Source organism: Pochonia chlamydosporia, chromosome 3 (assembly GCF_001653235.2).
Source record: "Pochonia chlamydosporia 170 chromosome 3, whole genome shotgun sequence".
NCBI lineage: Eukaryota > Fungi > Ascomycota > Sordariomycetes > Hypocreales > Clavicipitaceae > Pochonia > Pochonia chlamydosporia.
In genome coordinates, this window is record NC_035792.1 from 1,520,685 (window position 1) to 1,545,077 (window position 24,393).

General features: G+C 49.5%; 5 protein-coding genes across 5 annotated transcripts; 2 read left to right on the forward strand and 3 right to left on the reverse strand.

Moving 5' to 3' along the window:
* Positions 1 to 693: 693 nt before the first annotated feature.
* VFPPC_15775 (hypothetical protein) lies at positions 694 to 2,707 on the reverse strand (the record flags this gene model as incomplete). Its single annotated transcript, XM_018293528.1, has 7 exons — positions 694 to 861; positions 949 to 1,039; positions 1,140 to 1,377; positions 1,439 to 1,597; positions 1,641 to 1,925; positions 2,011 to 2,335; positions 2,381 to 2,707. The coding sequence occupies 7 exons, from the start codon at positions 2,705 to 2,707 to the stop codon at positions 694 to 696; spliced, it is 1,593 nt and encodes a 530-aa protein (XP_018144909.1).
* A 3,417-nt stretch (positions 2,708 to 6,124) lies between these two features.
* Positions 6,125 to 6,403, reverse strand: VFPPC_15776 (hypothetical protein; the record flags this gene model as incomplete). The annotated part of the gene is made up of 1 exon (XM_018293529.1): positions 6,125 to 6,403. One exon carries the CDS (start codon positions 6,401 to 6,403, stop codon positions 6,125 to 6,127), a length of 279 nt encoding a protein of 92 aa, XP_018144910.1.
* Positions 6,404 to 10,358: 3,955 nt separating this feature from the next.
* On the forward strand, positions 10,359 to 10,896 carry VFPPC_13609 (hypothetical protein; the record flags this gene model as incomplete). The annotated part of the gene is made up of 2 exons (XM_018291384.1): positions 10,359 to 10,486; positions 10,557 to 10,896. 2 exons carry the CDS (start codon positions 10,359 to 10,361, stop codon positions 10,894 to 10,896), a joined length of 468 nt encoding a protein of 155 aa, XP_018144911.1.
* Positions 10,897 to 11,776: 880 nt separating this feature from the next.
* On the reverse strand, positions 11,777 to 14,586 carry VFPPC_04361 (cell division cycle protein 48; the record flags this gene model as incomplete). Its single annotated transcript, XM_018283731.1, has 6 exons — positions 11,777 to 12,369; positions 12,434 to 13,925; positions 13,990 to 14,239; positions 14,305 to 14,360; positions 14,421 to 14,448; positions 14,543 to 14,586. The coding sequence occupies 6 exons, from the start codon at positions 14,584 to 14,586 to the stop codon at positions 11,777 to 11,779; spliced, it is 2,463 nt and encodes an 820-aa protein (XP_018144912.1).
* Positions 14,587 to 21,449: 6,863 nt separating this feature from the next.
* VFPPC_13610 (protein kinase LKH1) lies at positions 21,450 to 24,161 on the forward strand (the record flags this gene model as incomplete). The annotated part of the gene is made up of 6 exons (XM_022428884.1): positions 21,450 to 22,490; positions 22,646 to 22,724; positions 22,794 to 23,141; positions 23,264 to 23,726; positions 23,783 to 23,870; positions 23,934 to 24,161. 6 exons carry the CDS (start codon positions 21,450 to 21,452, stop codon positions 24,159 to 24,161), a joined length of 2,247 nt encoding a protein of 748 aa, XP_022284465.1.
* Positions 24,162 to 24,393: the final 232 nt, after the last annotated feature.

Genomic DNA, 24,393 nt, shown 5'->3' on the forward strand with positions numbered 1-24,393 from the left:
CTTGTCGCCACCTCTCAAAGTGGGCACCAACATGCGGAGCCTTCTCCCCTCCCATAAGCCGCCGTATGGACCCTAGTTGCCCAGTAATCCAAGAAATCAGCCATGGTGAGGATGGTGAATCTTGATTCAACAATGGCATGCCCTCGATCCAGCCTTGCACCGTCTTGCCTGAAAAAGTCGCCCCTCAAGTGCGTCATTCAGCCGCCATTGAGTAGAAACAACGCCAAGAGCTTGACAGGAACGATGAGGCGGCCTGACGTCCCTTCAGCCTCGTGACATTCGTTGCCCCATAACGTCAAGGTCAAGTTTGTGGGGGACCCTTACATCGCTGAATACTGGATGGTGGTAGGATGTGTGAGACCATGTGTGTGCTAGTCGTCCAACCAGCTCGTGATCAAAACTATTTGTGCAAATGCAGCGTAACCACCGACTCTGGGGTCGAGAGGGTTGTGCGCCATGACTGAGACAGTAACAGAGCCTGTCCAAGATGTTGGACAGCACCTGACGGACGCTTGTCATGTATCCGTGCAAGGTTTTTGTCTTTCTTTCCAATTATTTAAATTGTTCTTTCCAGCAAAGACAATCAACCTTCGTCAAAAGAAACTCACATTGCGCCCCTTCGTGGGAAGTAGTGAGCCAGAGAAGCCGAATGGAATATATCCGCGGTAGTTTCGTTCAGTGGAATGTGACATATTACCTGGTGCCACTGTTGTTGACAGACAACGGCAAATGTCTGACTCTGGCTGTAAGGTGGTTGAGTGTAAGCATTGCAAGCGGAGTCCGTAGTTGAGCTCCAGCAAAAATGATCACGGGCTTCTTCTTATGAGCCAAAGCTTTGTGCAATGCGCGGCCCATTTGACTCTAAGACGGCGGTTAATTATGTCAGGGCTGGCTACAAAAGCTTCATTGTTTTGAAGAGGTGACTGCCGGGGGCAAATCTTACCTTGCCTCGCTTCGTCTTGTATTGTCTTTAGGGGTCTTGTTACTAGCCAAGTGGGTTCGAAACGCCCAACCCATTCGCACAGGGTTCAAGGATCGGCTCTCGAAGTTCCGTTAAGCGATTCATGGCTTGCTTGCGAAGGCTTTGATACATCTAACCAATTAATTCAATCCTTCAAGAAATAATCAAATGCAAAGGCGGCTTCAGTCGGCCTGACACTGTGATTTCAAGGGTCGAGCGATGTATGAAGTGCGGAACTGTCTGGTTGTTGGGACGCTTAAGTGAGCGGCAATGTGGAATCGTACCAAATAGCCTTGTGTACCCAAGGAGCAGGGCTATGCCATGGTCAGAGTTTGCATGTGGTTGTTGCAGGGCCATGTAATTATAGGTTTGTTGACTGTATCTGAAATTGGAAACGAATCTCCGATAGATAGGCTCTTAGCCTAACACCATGTTAGACGGACCGAGCAGGTATTTATGAGTCTGCACCAACCAGGCCTTTTCGGGTCATTTGTGAACCCTCGAAATGGACATAGATCTGAGTTCGCTTTGAATGCACCAAAAATTCAAAAGCATGACATGGTAGGCTATGAGACAACAGCACAAAGTGAACGGAGGAATAGGTATCGAGTGCTTGACAATAATAGCCAGCCACGTCTCACGACAAATCCAAAATCAAGAATCAAACTGAACAGTCGGCGGGGGCGTGTCCACTGGCGATCCATTGGGAAGGAACAAGCAAATGCTCTTGCCGATGACCTCTTCTGACAGACGGATGGATACACACAGGTCACACCCATTGCTCTTGCCATGTGGTCTGGTTGGCTCTCATCTGTCATGTGTCTGGTTAATGGTGGTTCACGTCTCCGGCTTACCGGTTCATCTCCATGCTTTGAAACACAATCAAGCTTGAGCTCCCTGCATTCACTCCGCCATCCCATTCTAAAGTTCCCATTCGCACCAGGCCTGTCCACGCAACCCAATACTCTCTCCGCATGCGCGGCAAACAACAAACTACTACTACTACTACTACTACAATATTGGCCAACTGCAAGGAACTCACTCGACGCTACGGAGTACCATGTATTTTGTCGAGTGGCCCTGCCTGCTGTCTTGCGTCCAGCCACCTCGTCTCACATGGCACCTCTCCCTGTACGCTGTCAACCGGTCCCAAGAGACTGGGTCGACCCTGCAAAACGTTTTCCCAGGTGCAACTTGGCCCGAGCAAGCAGAGTAAACCTCTGCACACCCCAGACCAGGCTCAACCAGCAGCCAGGTTACGGATTCAAATCCAACCTTGTGTCCCCAGGTACGGAGCAGCCAAGCTGGGCCCGGGCTGAACCTCAATTCGAACATCCATCCACGTCCCTGGCTATTTCGACTGGGGCTTCGGCTCTAGAACAAGGCCTTCCAACAAGGGTGTCTGCAGATACTCAAGGCGTCCTTGGAAATTTGGCATCCTGCTGCATGAGTGCACATGGAGGAGCTATGTCTCCAGGTCTGGTAAGAATAACTTTGCACCCTGCACACATACATCTCCAACCCGCCCTCTCTATTCACCATATTGCCAGATACGGAACGGGACATGCCGCCAAAGGATGATTTAGCGACACGTGGATAATGCTCGATTACCTCGGCGCCACAGCTTAAACACAATTCACAAGAGAACTTTCGGCGACTCACAAGAGACACCAGGAGCACAGACATGAGGGTACAGAGTAGATACCTCCAAGTTTCCAGGGTGAACGAACATGTGTCCGAGCACATGGACAAGGTTACAGCAAAAATGGCTTGACCATTCTCCCAATTGGAAAACTTGTGGCACCTAGTATGCCGATGAAGAAGGGAGCAAATCTACACTATTATGCGTATTATCTCAATTCTTCACCGGGTACCGGACACCAATTCATCATGAGATATTTCACGATGAGCAGTCGTATGCATCTAATAAAGATGGGGGACGACAAGATGGGCAATCAGTCCATGCAGTCGAGCGGCGCGACCGTGCAGGTTCCCCGGAAAAGCTGCTGTGAGAGAAGAGACAACAACATGCAAACAAGGATGCATCCCTTTGTCGAAGGCATGCATGCGATTTGTCCAACGAGAGACGGCAAAAGCTAATCGGAAAAGGTTGGCGGGATTCCAAATTCCATCTATCGTCGCTTCTCCGGCGCCGACGGCATCGGTTCCGTCACCCCACTTGTCCACCACCTACCAAGGTACTGTTCATCAGTCAAGTCGAACAATAAGAGCGGCGTATGCAGAATCTTGTTCCGAGTCGCGGATTACGTCTTCCGGCACCGCGGCAGTGCCAATGAGGAAATCGCGGCAATAGGTCGGTGTAGTTGCACTATTCCATCATTGGGGGAATGAAACAGGCTACTCATGTATGAAACAAGCTCTATTTCCTGACCGGTTCCTCTTTCAGCATTCGCGTCCACATTTCGGATGGCCAGGTACAATGATATCATGGTTCGGCCATTGTATGTTGGACAGGCGATTGTCACAACAGTTGCTCCATCCGCAAGCCACGTTCAAGCTCCGTCTCCGTTGTCATAATGCAATTTCTGAACCTCTTTCGCCGTCTGCTCTCCCCTCACGCCAATCAGCCTTCGCTGTCGGCAGGTGTATAATTCGCTCATTTTGAGTTATAACTCATTGCTCATTTGTTCACCGCTCTTGGCGATCCATTGAGAACAGCTCCCTGGCGACAGGGTGGCGCTGAAAGCTGCACTGAGATGCTAGCCCTGACAGGCACCCCAGAGTGAGTTGCCAACTCGGGATCTGTTCCGCCAACGCTGCCCACACATCTCTCACCTCTCAACTATTTTGGGGTAGCAGAATTCTCTTTCCGGCAGTTCAACCAGGCCTGGGGACTGGGGCCTGCACCTCCGCCCCGACAGTCTGAGCAAGTGGGATCAGATGGCCTGAAATGAAACCTTCTCTCAACAATGATATACATCCAAACACTCCACATAAATACGGAGTAAACAAGCATTCATTTTGCAAAAGTAGAGCTATTCCTCGTCACACGTGTCAGGATTAAATACTTTCAGTGTTCCTTTCACGTATTCCACCAGCAGGTTATTCTAACTTTGACACAACTTGTCGGGGCAGAGAAGTCTTTCTGGCTTTGAGGAAACTGTGGCGATTACCAGTCACAGTGCCTACTGTGGCTGCATCTTGCGGGATCCAGTACAATCGGACCACGACACAGAAGCTCCAGTAACCTGGGATTCGGGTTGATTAAGCCCTTGTCATTGGTACGTGAAGGACTGCGTCAGCCAGCCACGCATATCTCATTACCTCCCAGGACAAAGGGCGAGCTGTAGCCATGCGCAATTTTAAAGGCAGTTTCAACATTGGCCAACAAATTGATCATTTTGTCGCAGGACTGCTCTGGGGAAGTTTATGCACGTAACACCTAAAGACTTGTTGATGCGGGGAGAAGGCGGCTGATGTAACTTGACGACTTCGAAGCCCTAGGAGGTTGGTTTTCACTCAAATGTTGTCTGCCAAGTTATTACTTCGTATGTGCACCTAAATTGGTTTCCTTACTTCCCCGCTATCAAACCTAATACTAAGAACCACAAGCGCATGGTAACCACTGAGAGCAAGACAAAGGCAAATAAATAGGCAGATGCAAGGCGGAATGATTGAGGCTTGTGGCCTATAAGCACACTGTTTAGAGGCTGTTTTGGAGAGTATCTCTGGCAGATTTTGGAACGTCAGGATTTTGGTTCAAGGAAAGTTCCAGATCTCCACCTCGCTCCAACTTGACACTAACTTCAACGCCAACAGCGACGTCTCCTGGACCACATCAACTTTGTTCCACCTTGGCTGACTGTTGTGGGTTCTCGCCGAGATCTGGGGCTCTGGCGTTTCTTGTTGTCACACCGTCCATCTTTATGGGCCAGATTGGAGCCGCCAATGCCTCTCAAGGCTTGACAGGCTACAGGCCTTCTTGGAACAAAGACGACAAGGAGGAACCTTGCATCCAATTCAACGCCACTTGGCGGACCGGTCTGCACTCCAAAAGCTTCAGGATTACCGACGATGGGATACAGCAACGACAAAGCAGTCCGAGACGTTCAGGCCAAACATTTACTTGTGTCCTTGCCGCTCTCCAATATTATTACTTTTCTGCCTCTTACTTACATGCCACTCAGGCATACTAGTCTAATACGCCAGGCGTCCCCATTTTTTATTGTTTCCCCCTGCCTTCGCAGCAACAAAGGATTTTGTATTGCAACTCCTCAACCAATCCCTTCGCCATGAAAACAGGATGACGGTATCTTGTGGTGCTTGGCTGAATACATCGGCTTTCTGAACAATGCCAGTGGCAGCCCACCTCTGTACCTCTGATACATTCGACGCATTGCGGGGGAGACAGGAATTCGCTTCACCAAAGGTGTGGACGTACTTATTAGTCGCCAACTTTCCTCATTTTCCACTGCAAGCTAAGCTCCTGGAGTCCTTATTGAGGAAGGGTCCATCCGAGAGAGATTGGAGGGATCGGATGGTTCAATTTGGGTAGCAGCTGGCCCGTCAAGCAGCCGTGAGCAGCTTCTTGTAAGAGCAAATATCTCCGATTGTGTGTCGATTCCATGAGCTGGCCAAATCTGGCCAATCGAGATTCTGGGTCCCTTGTCCTCACATGTGACGACATTCTTGGAAGAAGGGTGGGGGACTGGCTGCTCGTCCTGTCTGGCTGAACAGCGTGGTGTGTGGAAGTGGTGTGGCTGCCAGTTGTGGCCTATCCCACATCTTTTGAGGCATCTTGAACCAGCATTTTCATGCAGCTGCAGGAGCTACCGATGCACGATATCGCAGGCTCATTATTTGCTACAACTCGGAGCTATCAGACATGAAGGGAGAAAAAAATTTTACGAACAATCTTGGCCTAAATTGGCTCATGAATTTTTAGATCGGCCACGCCAATGCGTCTCCCCCAGGGACTGGAGCAAGAGGCAGACAAGGTAATTGCTTAGCCAGGTCACCCACCACTTCAGCAAACATCACATTACACTCGGTTGTCTCAAAGTGAAGACGTCATTGAGGACAAGGTGATGCGACGCCGCTGCTGGTCATATGCTCTGCCGCGCAGGCGGACGACCCTGATTTCGATCTCGGCTAGCTTTCAACTAGCTATTGTACAACCACAGCCACTCTGGTGTTCTAATCCTAGATACGGAGTCCGTTGCAGGGCGGGATGTACGACATGTACCTCATGTGCGCACGCATAACTATCGTATCTCCTTGTTTTACGCGCGTTCTCCAACGGGACAAAGGCAAGTGACTGGAGCACGATACACCATCAAAGGTCAATTTGGATGTTTGAGTGTAGCTCCACAGCTCTGGTCTTGTTAGTCTACTCCACAGCCAAGAGATCTCGACCCTGCCGGGAAGGTCGAGTATTGGCAAAGAGCAGAAAACACATTGCGACTCAGCCTCATAAACCATCTGGTGCTTTCGTGACTGAGTGTTTGTTGTGGGAAATGTTCGCACCCTCTCCACACCCCATGATGAATTAGGGGCAACGAGGCTGGCCGAGCCATGCAGCTAACTGCCAAAAGGTCTCCGACTGGCAGAGAAAGCTGCTGGGCTGTTCGATCGATAGTGCCTGGTCTAGATTTTACTGTTGAGTGGTGGTGGTGGGAGGCCGCTTATTCAGCTGAGATGTCTGGTGGGAAGTATCTGATCATTTTCCAAAGACCAACATTCCCGGTATTGACAAAGACTATCTATAGTCATAATTATTATCTACCTTGGTAGATAGTGTACCAAAACTATCGACCGAAGCATAATGCACCATACGGGCCAGGCTCCAACTACAAGGTCGAGCACAAACTCAGCAATTGGAACGGCTGTTTGCAGATGCGTGCACTGCGTACAGGCACCTTTGCGCTTGCGTTGACTATCCAAAGAGCTTTTACGATCACCTTGGTATTGCAATTATCCGATGCTTCAGAGCTCAAGTCGTACTTTGTTATCATAGGCTTGTCCATCGACAGGGCGTATACTCGCTCCTTCATCAGCCGAACTCCGTTCCCCCATTCAACTTATACTTGGTTTATAAGTCACATAGTTCCAGCCTCAGAGAACTGCCGTTAAACCCACCTTCGCTCATCTTCGTTTTCGGCTTCTGTGTTTCAACTTGCAGGGACACCGTTCTCCCAGGCGTCGTCTTCTGTATAACCACGTCAGACCGCGAACCGGCGCCTCCCTGCTTTCCCGACGGGCATAGCTCCGTGACCAATACAGAGGAACCATGTAGGTTCTGTGCACAACAGGATTTTGCTGATCACTTTTGCACTAGGGTTATCAGTTTGTATTTTGAAAGTATCCTTTAGCGAAGGTAACCATGTATATATGGGGTGAGACAAATAGTCAACCCTTTGTGGGTTCACGGGTATCGACGCCGGGAACGTGGCTTCCTTCTGCTGCGTGAGGCCTGACGATCAGGCTTGTGCATGTCTTGTGGTCCTTCAATGGATATATCTCTCTGTTGAATTAGATTTTGGGGTGTTTCGTCGCCAGTTGGGCCGCTTGGCATCCATGCATTCACGTCCATGCTTTCCAGTTCAAAGTGGGAGACGGTGCAAGGAGTTAAGCTCAACTCCGTACATCAGCCATGGTCAGGCTTGGGCGCCAAGGGCTGCTATTTCAAGAAATGAAACCCAAGATCGAGCGAACATATCAATATATGTTTCCAGGTACCTAGGTATGTGGCACATGACTATGTTTTCGGGTACCATTTCGTCCTTCGTGGACCAATGTTGTGCCCACAAGACTCCGAACTAAAGGACTTTGACCCAGTCGGCTGGATAGTTTGCTTTTTATTTTATTTTTCGGTTTTGTTTTTTTACCTTTGCTCTCTCTTGCGATTGCCTGCGTGGCGCCGAAAATGTCTCGGTTTGTGCATGGTAAGTACATGCTCTTTTCGACAAATCAGCCTCTTCCAAGGGGGTATTCGTTTGGTTTGGGTATGTAGAGTGACATCACACTGAGAGCCACGAAGTATCCCTTGGCACGATTCAGGGAATAGCACATGGCGGTCACAAGTGGTCGCATATGGAAGAATCACTGAACTGTGAGCTAATCATCATGACACAACTTCAACTATGGAGTACCCCAGTTTGAGATGTTGATCCGGCCCGGCGCCCCGAAATTGATCTCTCTCGGGTAGAGAGAGAATACATAAGATGTACGGAGTAACGAATGGGCGGACAACTGGACCAGAACACTTTTCTGACAGTACGGAGTAGGGTATGGCTGATTCCTTCCTTGCATAGCAGGGGCCTGGCCTGGTTGTTATGGTCTCCCCTTGACAATGACAAGGACTGGTTAATTAAAGACAGGAACGCGAAAGCAACCCATGTGTCAAAGTCGGTGAGGCCCGTAAATTAAATCCCAACACGCTCTGTCTTATTTATTATTATAGCAGAGATGAGATAACAAAGAAACATTTATCTCATATTCCAGAAGCCTGCTATTATTAACAACCAGGTGCCGACAACACACACACGCACACGCACGCACACACATTCACTAATGCGGTACGTGACGCAACTTCTACGCAACGCATACATATTTATGATATCTGACCACTTCAAATTGCCATGCTACCTCCCATCCAACCGTCTTTCATGGCGTTTACAAACATTCCCGTTGGGGCGATATCCAGCGCCCAAAATCCCACGAGCAAACACAAACATTTTCTCTCAATAATGCCATGCCAACCCTGCTTCCAACGTCATCGTGTCTTTTGTCGTTTCCGGAAACCAATCAAATCCAGTCTTCATTCTTCAGAAATCGTCTTGTTTGCCCTCTTCATCTAATACATACCCCTGCAAGGACACGGTAGTCCGTCCCGCTTGGATATGATAAGTCGGTGAAGAGTAAGGCCATTCCGTGTTCCGCGATTCACCAACCACCCCCCCCCCCCAATGGCCTAGGCTGTGATCTGACCGTGTTTGCGCTGTGTAGAAGTATGTTACCGTTCCGAAGCCGGAGGGTTTTGTTTTTTGTTTTTGGGGGAGAGAGAGAGGAGGTAAGTTTGGGGAGAGTTTGGACAAGGAACGGCACGGGCCGGAAGCCAGTGGCTTCGTTAGTTTGGTCTTGGGTTTGGCGAGGGGGCATGGAGTCGGTGTAGATTGGACTTTTTGTGAGAAGCGGTTGGGGTTGCGATTGGTTCTGGGGTGTTGATGTTTCGTGTTGCGGTGTGTTTTGGAGGATTTGATATGAGATGTGTTTGATGTAGGGTAGTTGGTGTTTGGGTTTGTGGTTGTGGCGGCTTGCGGTATGGGATATGTTTGATCTTGGTAGATTGTATACCGTGATGTTTCGGTTTATGTGTAACTGTAGTGTGTTTACTGTATTTCAATGGATATCTGTCAAATTGTATGTTCATACTTGAGTTGCTGTCAGATGGGTCCAGGAGTACTTTGTGATGCCTTGATGTACGAGTTGAGATAAAGTCATTGTCATATCAGTGCTGTACCATACATTCGACGATGTACTTGACTAGAAGGAATGCAGCTGTGTTTGTGTCTCCGAACTCGAAATATACTTTGATAGTAGCTATAGCCTGACAACCTGATGGTTTGACTTACACGCTGATTCTTGGCTAGTAGAGCTAGCAGGAAGGTTAGCGCTCTACCACTCTTGAAAGACAACACAATGCAGAGTCAAAGTACACGTCTAACCACACATGGCAACTATTATTTTAAAATTTACATTTAAACTTAAAACCCATCGCCATATATACTCATACTATCCCGATACACAACACAACACACACCCAACTTCTTTCCCCACGCATTCCAACTCAAGGAGGGGCTCAATTCAAAAACGGACCAACCACAAACCAGCAGATGCAGCTCAACCTCGAGCCTCGCCGCCCACAACCGAACCAACCCCAGGAAAGCGCCACCCAGCCTCAGCCTTGCCTGCCAAAGCCAACATCGAAAACCAAAATCGAACAATTGCACAAGACAAAAACGCCCATCGATTCAATCCTTTGCTTGCACCAGGTTATCCAACGACGAGACTTGCCATCAAACCTGCACAGCAAATACGTCCGCTGAAGTATATACTTTCGGCTATTTACACTGCCAAGGTTCGTATTTGATGCGGATACAGCGACACTCTGTGCGACTCTCAGAGCAAGGCAGCTAATTGGGATAGCTTCAGCTACATCAGTCGACTTTCGCTCCGTGCCAGCTTCATCGACGAGAGACAACGCGAACCGCAATAGCAAACGACGGCTGAAAACACACCTACGAACAAAGACGGTTCTTTGATCGCATTGAAACCCGCGCCCACACACCATCTTGGCGCAACACTATATCGTTGCTTGCCACATCCGATCAAAGACCAACCCTCCCTTCCTCTCCCCATCACAACCTCACCAGCCATGTCGCAACAACCGTCCACACCAGTCAAGGTGCCCTCCTCGGCTGCAAACAACACACCAGCCACCCTGGATCCAGATCTGCGCTCGCAAATAAACACCGTCCTCCTGCGCGACGGCCATGTCACAAAGTAAGCCAACCAACCCATCATACAAAACCCTCCAAACAACCACACAACTAACACGCAACCCGCAAACCAGAATCCAAGAAGCCCTCCTCCACGCCCTCAACTCCAACTCAACAAACTGGCCGACCCAGATCCAAACCCACGCCCTCACCCTCCTCCGCTCCGGCGAAATAACAACCTACCCAGCCCTCCTGCGCCGCGTCCTCGACGACGTCCGCGAAGCATCCTCCTCAACCTCATCATCCACAAACGGCAAAACCCCCAACGGAGACGCCAAAAAGGTCAACGGCTCAACCACACCCTCCGATAAACCAAACCTAGCTGTTCCAGATGCCGTCATCGAAGAAGCCCTCCGTGTCACGAGGGAGAGCCTAGAAGCAGTCTGTGAGATTGACGACCACGGAGCAAGTTGACTCATTGCCCCGGCGTCTGGCCACTAGGCTTGCTGGGTACCCAAATACACACGGACAACAGACACGGCGTCGAGGCAATACTAATACAGTTGCTGTATTACAGACAACTGCCCTATTAAAACCACCAATGGCGATTCACAATGGAAAAGTGTAAGCCATGTCACTACTGGGGGGAGAAAAAGGCGGAACAGGATCACATTCATACCCTTATTAAAGTAAAGTCATTTTGAACAAGTTATGTATGGGGGCGTGGAAAGGAACGGACGGTACTGGAAGCATTTATAGACAGTTATTGCATACATAATACCATTGGGTATATTTCACCTCACTACTCATCATGATCCTGTGACTACCTACGTAATGTTCATTTGGTATTTATCAACACTGGATCTCAGCCACGTAAATTTGAGTCTTTGATCTTAAGCACAGGGTTATGGCTGCTGTCTGGCTACAGTGAACAGTTGACAAGCACGACTAATGCATTCACATCCTCGAGGCAATCAACTTCGAGGGTACAACAAAATCAATTCCGTCTGACAATTTATCCCCACCAACTCAGTCTAGTCACGCACTCAAAATAACATTATTTAATCAACATGTTACGTGCTAAAGCAAAAGAATTGGCCATCTAAGTGCCACTAAGTATCAAGTTCGTCATGTCAAAAACTCTCCAGCCGCCCTCTACCATCTACCGTTTCTACCAACTCCCAGAGTCCCAAAATAGCAGACACACAACAATCTTAGTGAGCCCGTCATTTCAACTAGTGAATATCGGTCCACACTTTGGCTGCGTGCAAATTTTGATGCAGATATGCGAGTGAGGAATCTAGAATACAGGGACCGGCATTGTGTCCTTCCTTAATTATCTAGCCAGGCTAGTTTAGTCGTAGAGATCATCATCATTGCCAGCATCACCGAAGCCGTTGCCGTCGTTGCCAGAGGCCTGGCCGTCAGCACCGCCCTCCGGGAACTTGAAGAAAGCACCAGGTCCAGCATTCTTCATTTGCTGGGCGAAGGCCTCGTACCGCCGAATCTCAACATCGCTGACAGACTTGCGGGCCATTTGCATAGCTTCCTCAAAGTGAGCCTTGGTCAGTTCAGGAACAGGGTCTTCGCTGTCCTCATCCATGTCCATCTCGTCACCAGCAGCCTCCCGAGCCTTGGTGCGCTCGATGTCGGCGGAAATGGCCTCCTTGATGGCAATCTTGACAGCACGCTGAGTGATGAATCCAAGATCGGCACCAGAGAAACCGTTGGTCTTGCTGGCAATGTATCCCAGATCAATGTCAGACGACATGGGGGTCTTGCGCAGCTGAGCCTTAAGAATGCTCAGACGGCCAGGCTCATCAGGCAAGGGCACATAGATGAGGGAGTCGAGACGTCCAGGACGGCACAGAGCAGGGTCAAGCTGCTCAGGTCTGTTGGTAGCACCAATGACGAAAACATTCTTCTTGGAAGTCATACCATCCATTTCTAAGGAGATATGAGTTAGTGACCAAAACTCTACACGAATTTGAGATACGCTTCAAAAACTTACCCGTCAAAAGCTGGTTAACAACACGGTCGGAAGCACCACCGGCATCGCCAACGGAGCCACCTCTTGCCTTGGCAATGGAATCTAACTCATCAAGGAAGACAATGCAAGGAGCAGCGGCACGAGCCTTGTCGAAGATGTCACGGATATTGCTCTCCGATTCACCAAACCACATGCTGAGCAATTCGGGTCCTTTGACAGAGATAAAGTTGGCGGCGCACTCGTTGGCAACAGCCTTAGCCAACATAGTTTTACCAGTACCAGGAGGACCATAGAACAAGACACCTCGAGAGGGAGAAAGACCAAACTTGAGGAACTTCTCGGGATGGTCGACGGGGTACTGGACCTGTTCTCGGAGATCCTGCTTGACGGCCTCAAGACCACCAATGTCCTCCCAGCGAACGTTGGGAACCTCCACAACAGCAACTTCGCGCAAAGCAGAGGGGTTGGAAACTCCAAGGGCAAAGCGGAAGTTCTCCATGGTGACACCAAGAGAGTCGAGGACTTCAGCGTCAATGGTATCCTCATCGAGATCAATCAGATCCATCTTCTCACGGATCTGCTGCATGGCAGCTTCGGAACAGAGGGCAGCCACATCAGAACCGACGTAACCGTGGGTCTCGGCGGCAATCTGCTCAAGATCAACGTCATCGCCGAGCTTCATGTTCTTGGTGTGGATTTGCAGAATCTCAAGACGACCAGTTGGGTCAGGGACACCAATGTCGACCTCACGATCGAAACGGCCGAATCGTCGGAGGGCGGGGTCAATCGAGTTTGGTCTGTTGGTGGCGGCCATGACGACAACGTTGGATCGGGCCTTCATGCCGTCCATGAGAGTGAGAAGCTGGGAGACGACGCGGCGCTCGACTTCACCATTGGTCTTCTCTCGCTTGGGTGCAATTGAGTCGATTTCGTCGATGAAGATGATGGCCGGGGAGTTCTTCTCGGCTTCCTCAAAGGCCTTTCGCAGGTTGGATTCGGATTCACCAGCCATCTTGGACATGATCTCGGGACCATTGATGAGGAAGAAGAAGGCGCCAGTCTCGTTGGCAACAGCACGAGCCATGAGTGTCTTACCGGTACCGGGAGGACCATACAGCAGGACACCTCGAGGAGGCTTGATACCAATAGACTTGAACAGCTGAGGGTGACGAAGAGGCAGCTCAACCATTTCTCGGATCTGAGCCATCTGCTTGCGGCAGCCACCAATGTCGTCATAACCAACCTCGTTCAAGTTGTTTTCCTCTTCATCTCGCTCGATGGGATCTCCCTCGCAGTGAATTACTGTGTCTTGCGCGACAATACCGTACTCCGGAGGGTCGACTTCTACCACCTTGAACTCCACCTGCCGCATACCACCACGTACTATGAAGAGGTCGCCTTGGCGGACTGGTCGGTAAGCCTCACGGAAGTAAGGGGCGAGGAAAACGTCGAAGAGAGAGCCAGTGATACCCTCGACGGTATCCGCGATGGGCAGGACAGCGATTCTCTTGGCCTGTTGGGGGCGTCAGTAGTTTGCTCGGCAGGTTTATTCTACCCGGCTTGCTTGATAGACTTACGTATTTAATATCAGGGCAAGGAAGAATGGTGATCATATCACCGTGCTTGACTCGGAGGTTGTGGCGAACGACTCGGTTGATGCGGGCACTTCCGTCATCGAGCTCCTCATCGGCCAGGACGATAAGAACGGTATCCTTTCTCTTCTTGCCTCGGACCAGAACTGTGTCACCTCTGAATAATTGCAGAGCGTCCATTGTAGCTTCGGACAAGGCAATGATGCTGTTGTCATCGTTGACGGCATCGGTGACCCTGGGAAATACCGGGTTAGCATGGCGTATGCAAGCCAGATCGACAGCGGGGGGAAATACACATACATCAGCTGGTTGGGCTTCTTCTTCTTTTTGAGAATTGCGGTCGCGGTATCATCCTCCTGCAAGGGGTGGTTAGTTGTTGCGGCGTTGGCAGGTCGTGGCTTTGGGGTTCGACAAACATGTTTGACATCAGCACCAGAAGCGTCGCTGCAACAGTGGTTAGCATCGTCATGATTTCCTCTCAGCCTCGCACAGCAGGCGGATCTACGCGGAACGCATCGAATCAAGCGGGAAAACTCACGTCAAGTTGACCTTCTTCTTGTGCTCTTCAGGCTGGGAGGCCATCGTATCTGGAATGCTTCGACGAAGCTGGTCCTGAGTTCCGAAAGGTGTTGGAAACGTGGCCGAGAGCGGGCGAAAGTGGTAGTTACAATGAGCTCACGTCTTTCGGGGATTTGCTCCCAAAAACGTGGAATCGGTGGGATTAGAGGGTATATGAAGGGGAGAAAGTGGTTGGGAGATGAAAATGTGGGAAGAAGAGGGAAGAGGGTGAAAGAGACGATGTGAAGTATGGACAAAGTCGAGATGGCAAGGTAGAGATGAAGGTCGAAGCACAAGCCCGTAACCTTGTTGGAGGCGGCGAGACTGGCAGCAACGGTATGGTACAAAGGCGAGGTGTGTAGGTACCTGACTTTGCGGTGATCTCACTACTGCAGACCGGGTACCCATAGACTTTGCTTACTCACACAGGTGCCGCAGGACTCTGCCAATTGCCAGTCCACCAGGCGACCAGTGGGCCAATGAGATCACCGAGCGCCCTGACCGGAGGCGGAAGATCGATGATGCATGCACTGAAACAGCCAAAAATCAGGCGGAAGCTTCCCGCTAAGTGGCCTACAGTGAAGTCTGGTGCCAGGTGGAGGCAAAGAGTGGAAGCTTCTGTTGCCTTCCACAACAGAAGACGCCGCCGCAGGCAGCTGGCAGTACGTCACACTCAATCAAATATTCAAGTGTCTGGATGAGAGACCCGCAATTTGAGATGGTCATTTGAATGTTCCAGTCAGTGTCAGACCGCGACAATGAGCAGCCATGGACGAAAGGCCTATTTCCGATGGTGCCGCCTGGCCTTGCTAGATTCAACTCTACAGAGGAAAAAAAGGCAAAAAATATATTCGTCTTCTTGCCACCAAGACTTACATCATCTGATGGTGCCTATCGTTTTGAGCTTTGGCGTGCAGACAACTTTTATCTTAATTGGTCAAAGTGTATTACTGAATGTGATAATTGTAACTCTTACTGCACTGCTTTGTAATCGGCTTCTGCACTATGAGTCCGTTTGAAGCCATCATGTCCATTCTTGAACACAGCGTCACACGCAAATATGTGACGGAGCGATCAGATGTACAAGTACACAAACCAACCATGAACATAGTAGGGTATCACTGGAAAGCACGGTTTGGGTGCGAATTGGCATAGTAGTCTTGTGGCGGATTGCGTCTGGCGTAGATATAGCATTACACGAACTCACCTTTCACGCATACCGCTTACAGCCCTCCTGCACCAAAATGGAGCAATATCCTCCTCTAGCCAACGTATATAGCGATTTTACCTAAACCAAACGAGTAAATACCTCGTCTAATACATTTGCCAGTCAAAGTCGAAAAATCCTGTCCAGTCAGCTGGCGAGCCTGAACCGTAGCCAAAAGACCCAAACGCCGTATCCAAAATGCTCTGCCCACGTACTACCACACATGTTAGCAAAGCCACCGTTATAGTACCAATAGCACACTTATCTTGAGCGTTTGAAGACCTTGAATCTTCTTCCCTCTGTGCACTGGACTGAAACTGCTTCCGCCATATCCACAGCGAGTCATACACAACACTCATGCTGAGTCGATTTTTTACTTCACTCAGCACAATATCCTCCATCTTGTCTCCCCCAATAATTTTCGCATCTGGCACCGTACAAAAGAACCCGATGACTTCACCCAGTCTTGCTGGCAGGTCATTGTTCACAACCGACATGGTTCTCAATGCGAGTATCGCCGATTCAAGAAGCTTCGTCCCGGCGGCCACATCGATTATCTTTGCAAAGTATTCATTCTTAAGAATCTTGAGAACAGTAAATGCTGCGCAGATGAAGGACTGGCAGCCAAAGAATGGACAATGCTCAAACGAAAACTTGTTTATGGAGTTGCCAAACTGTTCACTACACTTGATATGTAAGTATGCGGTGTTGTATAGTTGCACAATCCGGTCTGTAAAGTCGATAGAGGCTGGATCGTCCAAGAGGTAGAAGCTCTGGAGGTGGAGGCGAGCTGAGGAGAGGTAATATGAAAGAATTGCTATTGGTGATGTTAGCATCTACAAATCTGCTTTGCAATTTTGCAGGGCATGGAACTTGCGAGAGCTAGAAATATTCATATTCTGTTCAAGTTCTTCGAGAGCTGTATGAAGCAGTTGATAAAGGGCCAACCTCTCCCGTGATGACTGACTATCTGGACCAAGACTCCCTAATGTGTGGGATACTTTGTACCGGAACCGTTCAATCATTAGGTGGACGTCTATTGAAAAATCTGCTGAACCATGTAGATTTGCGTCGGGCAACATGGAGTTCCTGTCTCTCTGCGCTTGTGGCCAGTCATGGCGCTGGATAAGAATCGGTAGACCGCAGCCTACACTAACACTGCGATACAATGAAACCGCAAGGTTTAGCTTGGGTACCACTATTTAGTCCATTTTTTGATATGCCTATCTCTTACCTGTGAGCAACAATATTGCAAACTTTCCAAGTTCGCACCCATTCCGCAAACTCGGGTTCAGTCAGCTTCATGGGTACTTTGACAAAGTCCTGAGCATTCAGCGCACGATGCAGTCCCATCTGGGTGCCAACCTGTAACATCAGCCCTGCCAACATGAACGTCGGGTCTGCTGTGCTACTACTTGTTGGGAACGGCCATGTACACAAAATCGCCAAGGCTTGCACCGCTGCTAGAGAGTATGGTATGGAGCGAATTGTCTTCCATTGTAAATCTGAGACGGCCCTGGCTAGCCTCGCAAATAGCGTCGGATGCGTTCGTAGTCGCCGAGAAGCTACTGCGATAACTGCCCAGAAGAGTAATTCAGAGGATTGGTAATACTGGTGAGGCGACCTGTTCGGGTTGATGATTGGCAGAAAGGGATGATATTGCTCAAGGTAGCTTGTTCCATCGAGGTCAGGCCAATTATATCAAACAAGGTACCCGGAGGAATATTTCGTACTTACATGGCGAATAGCTGTTCAATTTCTTCAACAGATATGACTGTGTTACCTAGTGCGCGAGGGCGGGCCACTGGGTTGGAAACCAATCGATCACGGACAGGTTCATCTACAGCAGGACGCGTAGTTACACTTGGGGCAATAGAAGGCTCCCCAGCAGATTCGGGTACTTCAGACTCAGCATCCGTTACTGAAATGTTAGAGACGGGACCTGAAGGTGTTATTGTTGAGTTTTCGACTTCGCGCGCCCCTGATGATGGTCGACGTGGTACTGGTGTCGGGAGCGCAGCTGTTTGAGACTCGAGCTGTTGTCGAAGATCATGAACTTCCTGTTCTAGTTCAAAGGAACGCCTATCATCCTTGGTTTAATACGAATATATGTATATGTATATATATATTTCATGGCATCGGAAGTAGCATACCTCCTCTTCCTCGTGCGCCGAAATCCAGCTTCGACCTTGCATTCTAGAGAGAAGCGTTGACAGCGGGAGCATTTCTCGCCAGCGGTAGCATCGGCATCCGATGCTAGCAGGCTACATCGTAGCTATAATTTCTGTCAGAATACTCGCTTTTGCATGCTGGAATGTTGTTACCTTCTGTTGTTTGCATTGATTACATGCATTTCGCCGACCGGCGTTATCGGACGGTTGGCTACCTGCTCTTCCGATCGGACTTGTCAATGTCGGAGTTGACAAATTTTCGCGATCTACCATTGGCGTTGAGATTCACTCGAGATTGTTTGGGTTGCCCCTTATAAATGATGATCAGATTGAATACGTTTCTAACAGAATGGGAGAGCAGCTCTTTCGTTCAAAGGCCTCATGACGATGAGCAGGCGAAGAGTCCATGAAAGCTGTTGGTGGGCATTGGTGAAGTTGTTCAGGTGGCTTACACCATCAAGCATTTACCAATTTACCCACCCAATCAGTAAGTTACTCCTCCGATCGGGAAAAAAGCTGGGGAAGGAGGCACTGGCGACTCACACTTGGGACAAGTCCAACACGGCAGGTGCGACTTGATCGTCCGAGCATAGGAAAACAAGTAACCAAGAGGCAGGACCCCCCCCCCCAATGTCTATTCAAAGTGCTTTTGTGGACTTGGATCTTGATACCGGTCAACAAACCATGAAGCAACGTTTTTTTTTTTTTTCCTTTTGTTTCTTGAAGAGGCGGCCAGTAAGCTCCTGGGGGCCTACAGTTAGGTGATCAATTTGCCTGCCACAAATGGACACGTTAAACGGCGACTCCGAAGGTTCGCGAAAGAATATTCATAATTATGGGCATATTTACACCAACGAAGGATTTCACCTTTAAACGAGAGGCATGTACGCATATTGTAGCTCCAAGCTCCAAACATTCTCTACTCGTCATTGTGCAAGAGCGACGATTTTGTTGCAGGCCCAAGCTGATCCCGACTGTTATACATGTAGGTTCTCGGGATGAGGCATTGCAACATGTTGCCCCCTCCATGCTCTGGGTCTGTTCAGCTCCAACCACACCATGGCAGTGGCATGGGTTATTGCTACCGAGCCTTGGCGTGGCTGTGGCTGTGGGACAGCAACGGACATGTCTCGCACATCGCCGAATTTGCCCTGCCCTGCAACGTTTCGACTTTTAGGCTCCTCCCAGGGCGGGAACCTGCTGCATGGAAGAATACAGATTGAGCTTGGCTGTTGCCCGTGCTAGTGCCGCAATACAAGGCACTCAATGTTTTGACGAGGGAGATGGAGATTGCTTCTTTGCCAAACGTAAAACGACGGGCACATGCAGCATCAGTCTCTATTTGCAGTCCTGTAGACATACCCTACGTGCCCTTGAAATGTTGAGGGCATTACAGACTTGCCCCTTCTTCCCCTTGCGATACTGTTACTGTGGGATGCGGCCAGGGCTTTGGTTTTGCAGTGAAAGAACCATGTTTAGGCCACCAAATGTTGGGACATGGCTGCTGAAAGCTTGTTTTAGCCACAAAGGGAATAAGTTCAACACAGCATTGGCGATTTCACTTTGATAAAAGGCACAGCGTCGCCTGGACCACTGAAACGCGAGTATCTATTGCTGGCTGTATGCAAGAGATTTTGCGGAACGTGGCGGGGACGGTGGACGCAAATAATGGCGATTGCAGGTTGCAAAAATGGTTCCACAAAGTCGGACGGCTTCAAAGTAAAGTTTATTGCGGTTTCTTCTTCTTCTTTTTTTTTTTTTCAACTTACACTGTCGGCCGTTGAAGAGAAAGATGACTAGCAGATAAACACTGGAGAAAGAGAAGTTTCACACGACAAGATTACTTATCATTGACAGCGGCAGCAGCCACGTGAACCTTTCTTCGCAAAGGCGGAGCAAATAGGCGGAGTACAGTCAAGTACTCCAGTCAGACATGCAATCACTTGAGCACCGAGTGGCCCGTAGAATGCCAGGTTGATGGAAGTGCCTTTGCTGGGGTCGTTACAATCCCACTTTCACTCTCCAAGAAAGGTGTGTCGGGTCGGGTCTCTGACAGGGCAGAACTGGTGGACTGGGTACAGTGTTTGAATGTTTGGTAGACAAGGTCGGAAGTGCTACTTTTACAGACAAAGGTCCGCGGTCCTTGTTCCATGTCGACTGAAATAGTGCATGTTGTACTCCGTCTGCGCCCTGGTGATACACACGCTAATTAGCAAGAGCCATCAGGAGGAGCAACCATGACGGGAAACCAAGAAGAAGGGTAAAGCTGACCAAGGCTGACGGCACCAGACCAATCTCTGGCCACTTGGTAATAAAGACGGGAGCGAGTGATAAGAAGTCGGTGGAATTGAAGGAATGGGGGGCGCGTGCAAGGGTGAATGAGGCAGAATGAGGCACGTTTCGACACCAGTCAGACTTGACGGACCAGAGACAGAGAGACGGAGAGACTTGATGAACTTGGAGTGACTTGCATGACTTGCATGACTTTAGTGACTTCAGTTGCCCCATCTCTTCCCGCTCAGCCAGTTCAGCCCACACTTTGCACTTTGCACAAGATCAGGCGAGAGTTGTCCATGTCCAGTCTGATGCACACATGCAATGTGCACACCAGACATGGACACAATTACAGTGGCATTTCCATGGGCTTGACTTGGGATCAGACAAATATTGAACCAGACCAGACAGAACGAGACTCGACGCCCAAATCCACACTCATGTGTTGAAGCAGTCATCAGCCAGTTGGAGATTTATTGGCAAGTGCCAAATCCTGGTCTGTTTGCGCACTGTACGGAGGTGCTGCAGTGCCGCCAAAGACTTTGTGAATGCCACCAGACTACCAGACTACCGTCAGGCTTTTGGTAAGCCCATGATGGTTGGCCAGCTGATGATTTGACAAACATGGACTAAATTTGATGCTACCAAACCAGACCTGACCTGACCTGACCAGGCTTGACTACATGCCCTCCAGTCTAGTTCGGCCATTCACCACCGTGCATCTCAGGTCGACCGCCCACTCCCAGTGCTAAAGTCCTCCAGTACCCAATTGAAGGCCAGCCGTCAGCCCAGTCTGGTGCCTCTTCTGTTCTGTTCCCCAGCAGCACCGTCTGGTCTGGTCTGCTTCCCTGTCAGAATCTCGCAACTCGCACCACACTCTGAGCCAAAGTTGAGAGTGACGAGTCCAGCATTTTGTGGCTCCATGCCCAGTCAGTCAACCAGTCTCGCATTTACGGCCATCCAGTGCAGACCAGACTGGTGCATTTGATCCCAGCCGTTGATTGCTGCCGGGCTTGGCTCAACTCAACTGGCTTTTGAGTCTGTGACTACCCACACTAATTCGCTTTTCGCTCCCCTCGTCCTCGTCTTCGTCTTTCGTCTTCGATATCAACAAACATCATCGTCGACCCCGACTTTCCCCTTCAACCACTCGACTTCAACCCCGACCACGACCGTCATTGCTTGAATACAATCTCGCATTACCCCCCGATTGCTGGGGAATACACCCAAGAGGCATGTCGACGCCTACAACGGCCGTGGCCACGCTCCCTCATTATCACCTCGCCCACCAGACTCACTACCAAGGCCACCACCCGACGCACCACTCGGCTCACCATCATCCGTCGGCGTCCTCGTCAAATTATCGCTCGACTGCTGCCAATTCTTTGCTCTACGCCTCCAACGCACCGGTGCCTACATCATCGTCGTCCTCCAACACTGCTCGCCATTTACCTTTTGACCAGCCTGGGAGCCATGATGCTGGTTACCACTCGTCGGATGTCGTAACCCAGAATCATCATCATCAGCCCCAATCGCCACCACCACCAGCACCACCTCCCCACGGCCACTACCTGCATCGCTACGACCATCTCAAACCCTCAACCCCAACAACACCGAGACACCATATTGATCATAATTATTCATCCACAATAGCTGGTACATCAGCAACCGCAGCGGCTGCCGGCCCTGCCATTCACAACCATGACCACGACGCTCCTACGCGGAAACGCCGTCGCTCCCGGGAACCTGACTGGAACAACTTTTATCGCAATGGCTTGCCCAAAGAGATCATTGTCATTGACGACACACCAGAGCCCGAACCGGCCAATACCAGTCGAAAATTAACTGCCCCAAATACAAATGGCGATGACGCTGCCGCTGCCGCTGCTGCTGCCGGCTCGTACAAGCCCGCTGCGAACACCCGTCAACCCGTTAAGCGTCGACGTCGGGATGCTCCTCCTTCAGGCTACCACGTTCAGTATGTCGGCTCCCGCACAAACACGCCTCTGCAACACGCAACACCCATCGGTTCTACCCTCTCTAGTGATCGCACCAACTCGTTTCTGAACACAACCGCCCCGACTTCCCTTTCTTCGAACAGCCAATATGACGAGGCGCCCCTTCCTTTAAAACGAAAGCGGACAACCCGTCAACAGGCCGCCAACGAAGCGAAACGTCGGGACGTCGATGGTCTAGGCGGTGGATTCCTCACATATAAGCCGCCGCCGTTGCCTCCGAAAAAGGTGTCTGATGTTCACGTCAAGGTTGTTCATGACGTTAGTATTCCCCCTCTCGCCGTCATTTCGTCCGTCCTGCGTTGTCACCTGATATTGAGATTCGCGCATCCCACTTGTCTCCAAACACATTGAATTCAATAAACTGCATTTTCCTGGGATATCAACGCTAATTTGTATTTGTTTGACGCAAGCAGCATTACTCAAAGAATGTCAAAGTTGATGATGACGATGGCCACTATATTGTTGTCCCCGATGCAGAACTAACGGATAAATGTGAGTGCAATATCTCCTCTATAGGTTTATTCACGCTTTCTTATATGCGTGGCTAACACACCCATCTAGATCAAATTACCCGTTTGCTTGGCCAAGGAACATTCGGCAAAGTAGTGCAAGCCCGTGATAAGAGGCGAAACCAGTCTGTTGCCGTCAAAATTATTCGATCGGTACAAAAGTACCGCGATGCATCAAGAATTGAACTACGGGTGCTGGCTACGCTAAAGGCGAATGACGCTAGTAATCGATATCGATGCATCCACCTAACAGATTGCTTCGACTATCGCGGCCATATTTGCATTGTCATGGACCTCTTGGGCCAGAGCGTCTTTGACTTTTTAAAGGGCAATAGTTTTGTGCCTTTCCCTAATAGTCATATCCAAAACTTTGCTCGACAACTCTTTACGAGTGTAGCATGTGAGTACAGCCCTCACTTTTTTTTTCCTTTTTTATTTTTATTTTTATTTTTTTTTTTGGCAGAACTGCCATATCCATTGCCTTGGGCGGAGGAGAGACATGACATGCTAACGAAGAACCAGTCCTACACGATCTAAACTTAATCCATACCGATCTCAAACCAGAAAATATCCTGCTCTGCGAGGACTTGTATCAGACCTTTACATATAATCGAAAAATCCCGTCATCGTCGACAACCATCAATAGGCAATCCTCGCAGCGACGGGTGCTACTGAATACTGAGATTCGGTTGATTGATTTTGGATCCGCAACATTCCACGATGAATACCACTCGTCTATCGTATCAACAAGACATTATCGAGCTCCTGAGATCATCTTGGGTTTGGGTTGGTCATACCCGTGTGATATCTGGAGCATTGGGTGCATCTTGGTTGAATTCTTCACTGGTGATGCCTTATTCCAGACTCACGATAACCTTGAGCACTTGGCCATGATGGAAGCTGTTGTTGGGTCGAGAATAGATAGCCATCTTGTCCAGTCCGTGAACAAGATGTCTACAAGGAGCGGCGGCAACCCGGCATCCAAGTAAGCTTGTGTCCTTTTCTCACGCTACACTTGGTTCTTTTTGCTGACATGATTAGGTATTTTAAACGACTTAAGCTTGACTATCCCACTCCGGACACAACACGAGGATCTAGGAGATTTGTCAAGGCCATGAAGCATCTTCATGTGAGTGCCCTTTCTTGCTGCCCAGTCATGTAAAATGTGCGCATATTCTGACCAACACAATAGGATATCATTCCGTCGAATAATCAATTCTTCAAGCACTTTCTTGATTTGCTCCAAAAGATTTTTGTATATGATCCTTCAAAGCGTATTACCGCCAAGGACGCTTTGAAACATCCTTGGTTTGGGGAAATTGCCCAACCAGATGACGGTACAGAAGCAGCCAAGATTGGATTGGAAAGAAAACGACAGGAGCAGGAAAAAGCTCGATCACGCCAACATTATGTGCCATAACGGCAACGTGCTGACCGAAATATCATCGTCTACGACGCAGACTCGACCGGTTCCCTTTGATCTGGGTCTCGTCTCTATTTTCCATTTGTTATAACGACTATCTATATATGAGCATGGTTATCGGAGTTGGTGGATCTCATTTTCTTTTGTTTTGAATTTTACCTGCCCCCGAAGTACAGGTGCTTTGTTTGGTAGCACGAGGTTCCCGGGCCACTCGCTCGGAGGGATTATC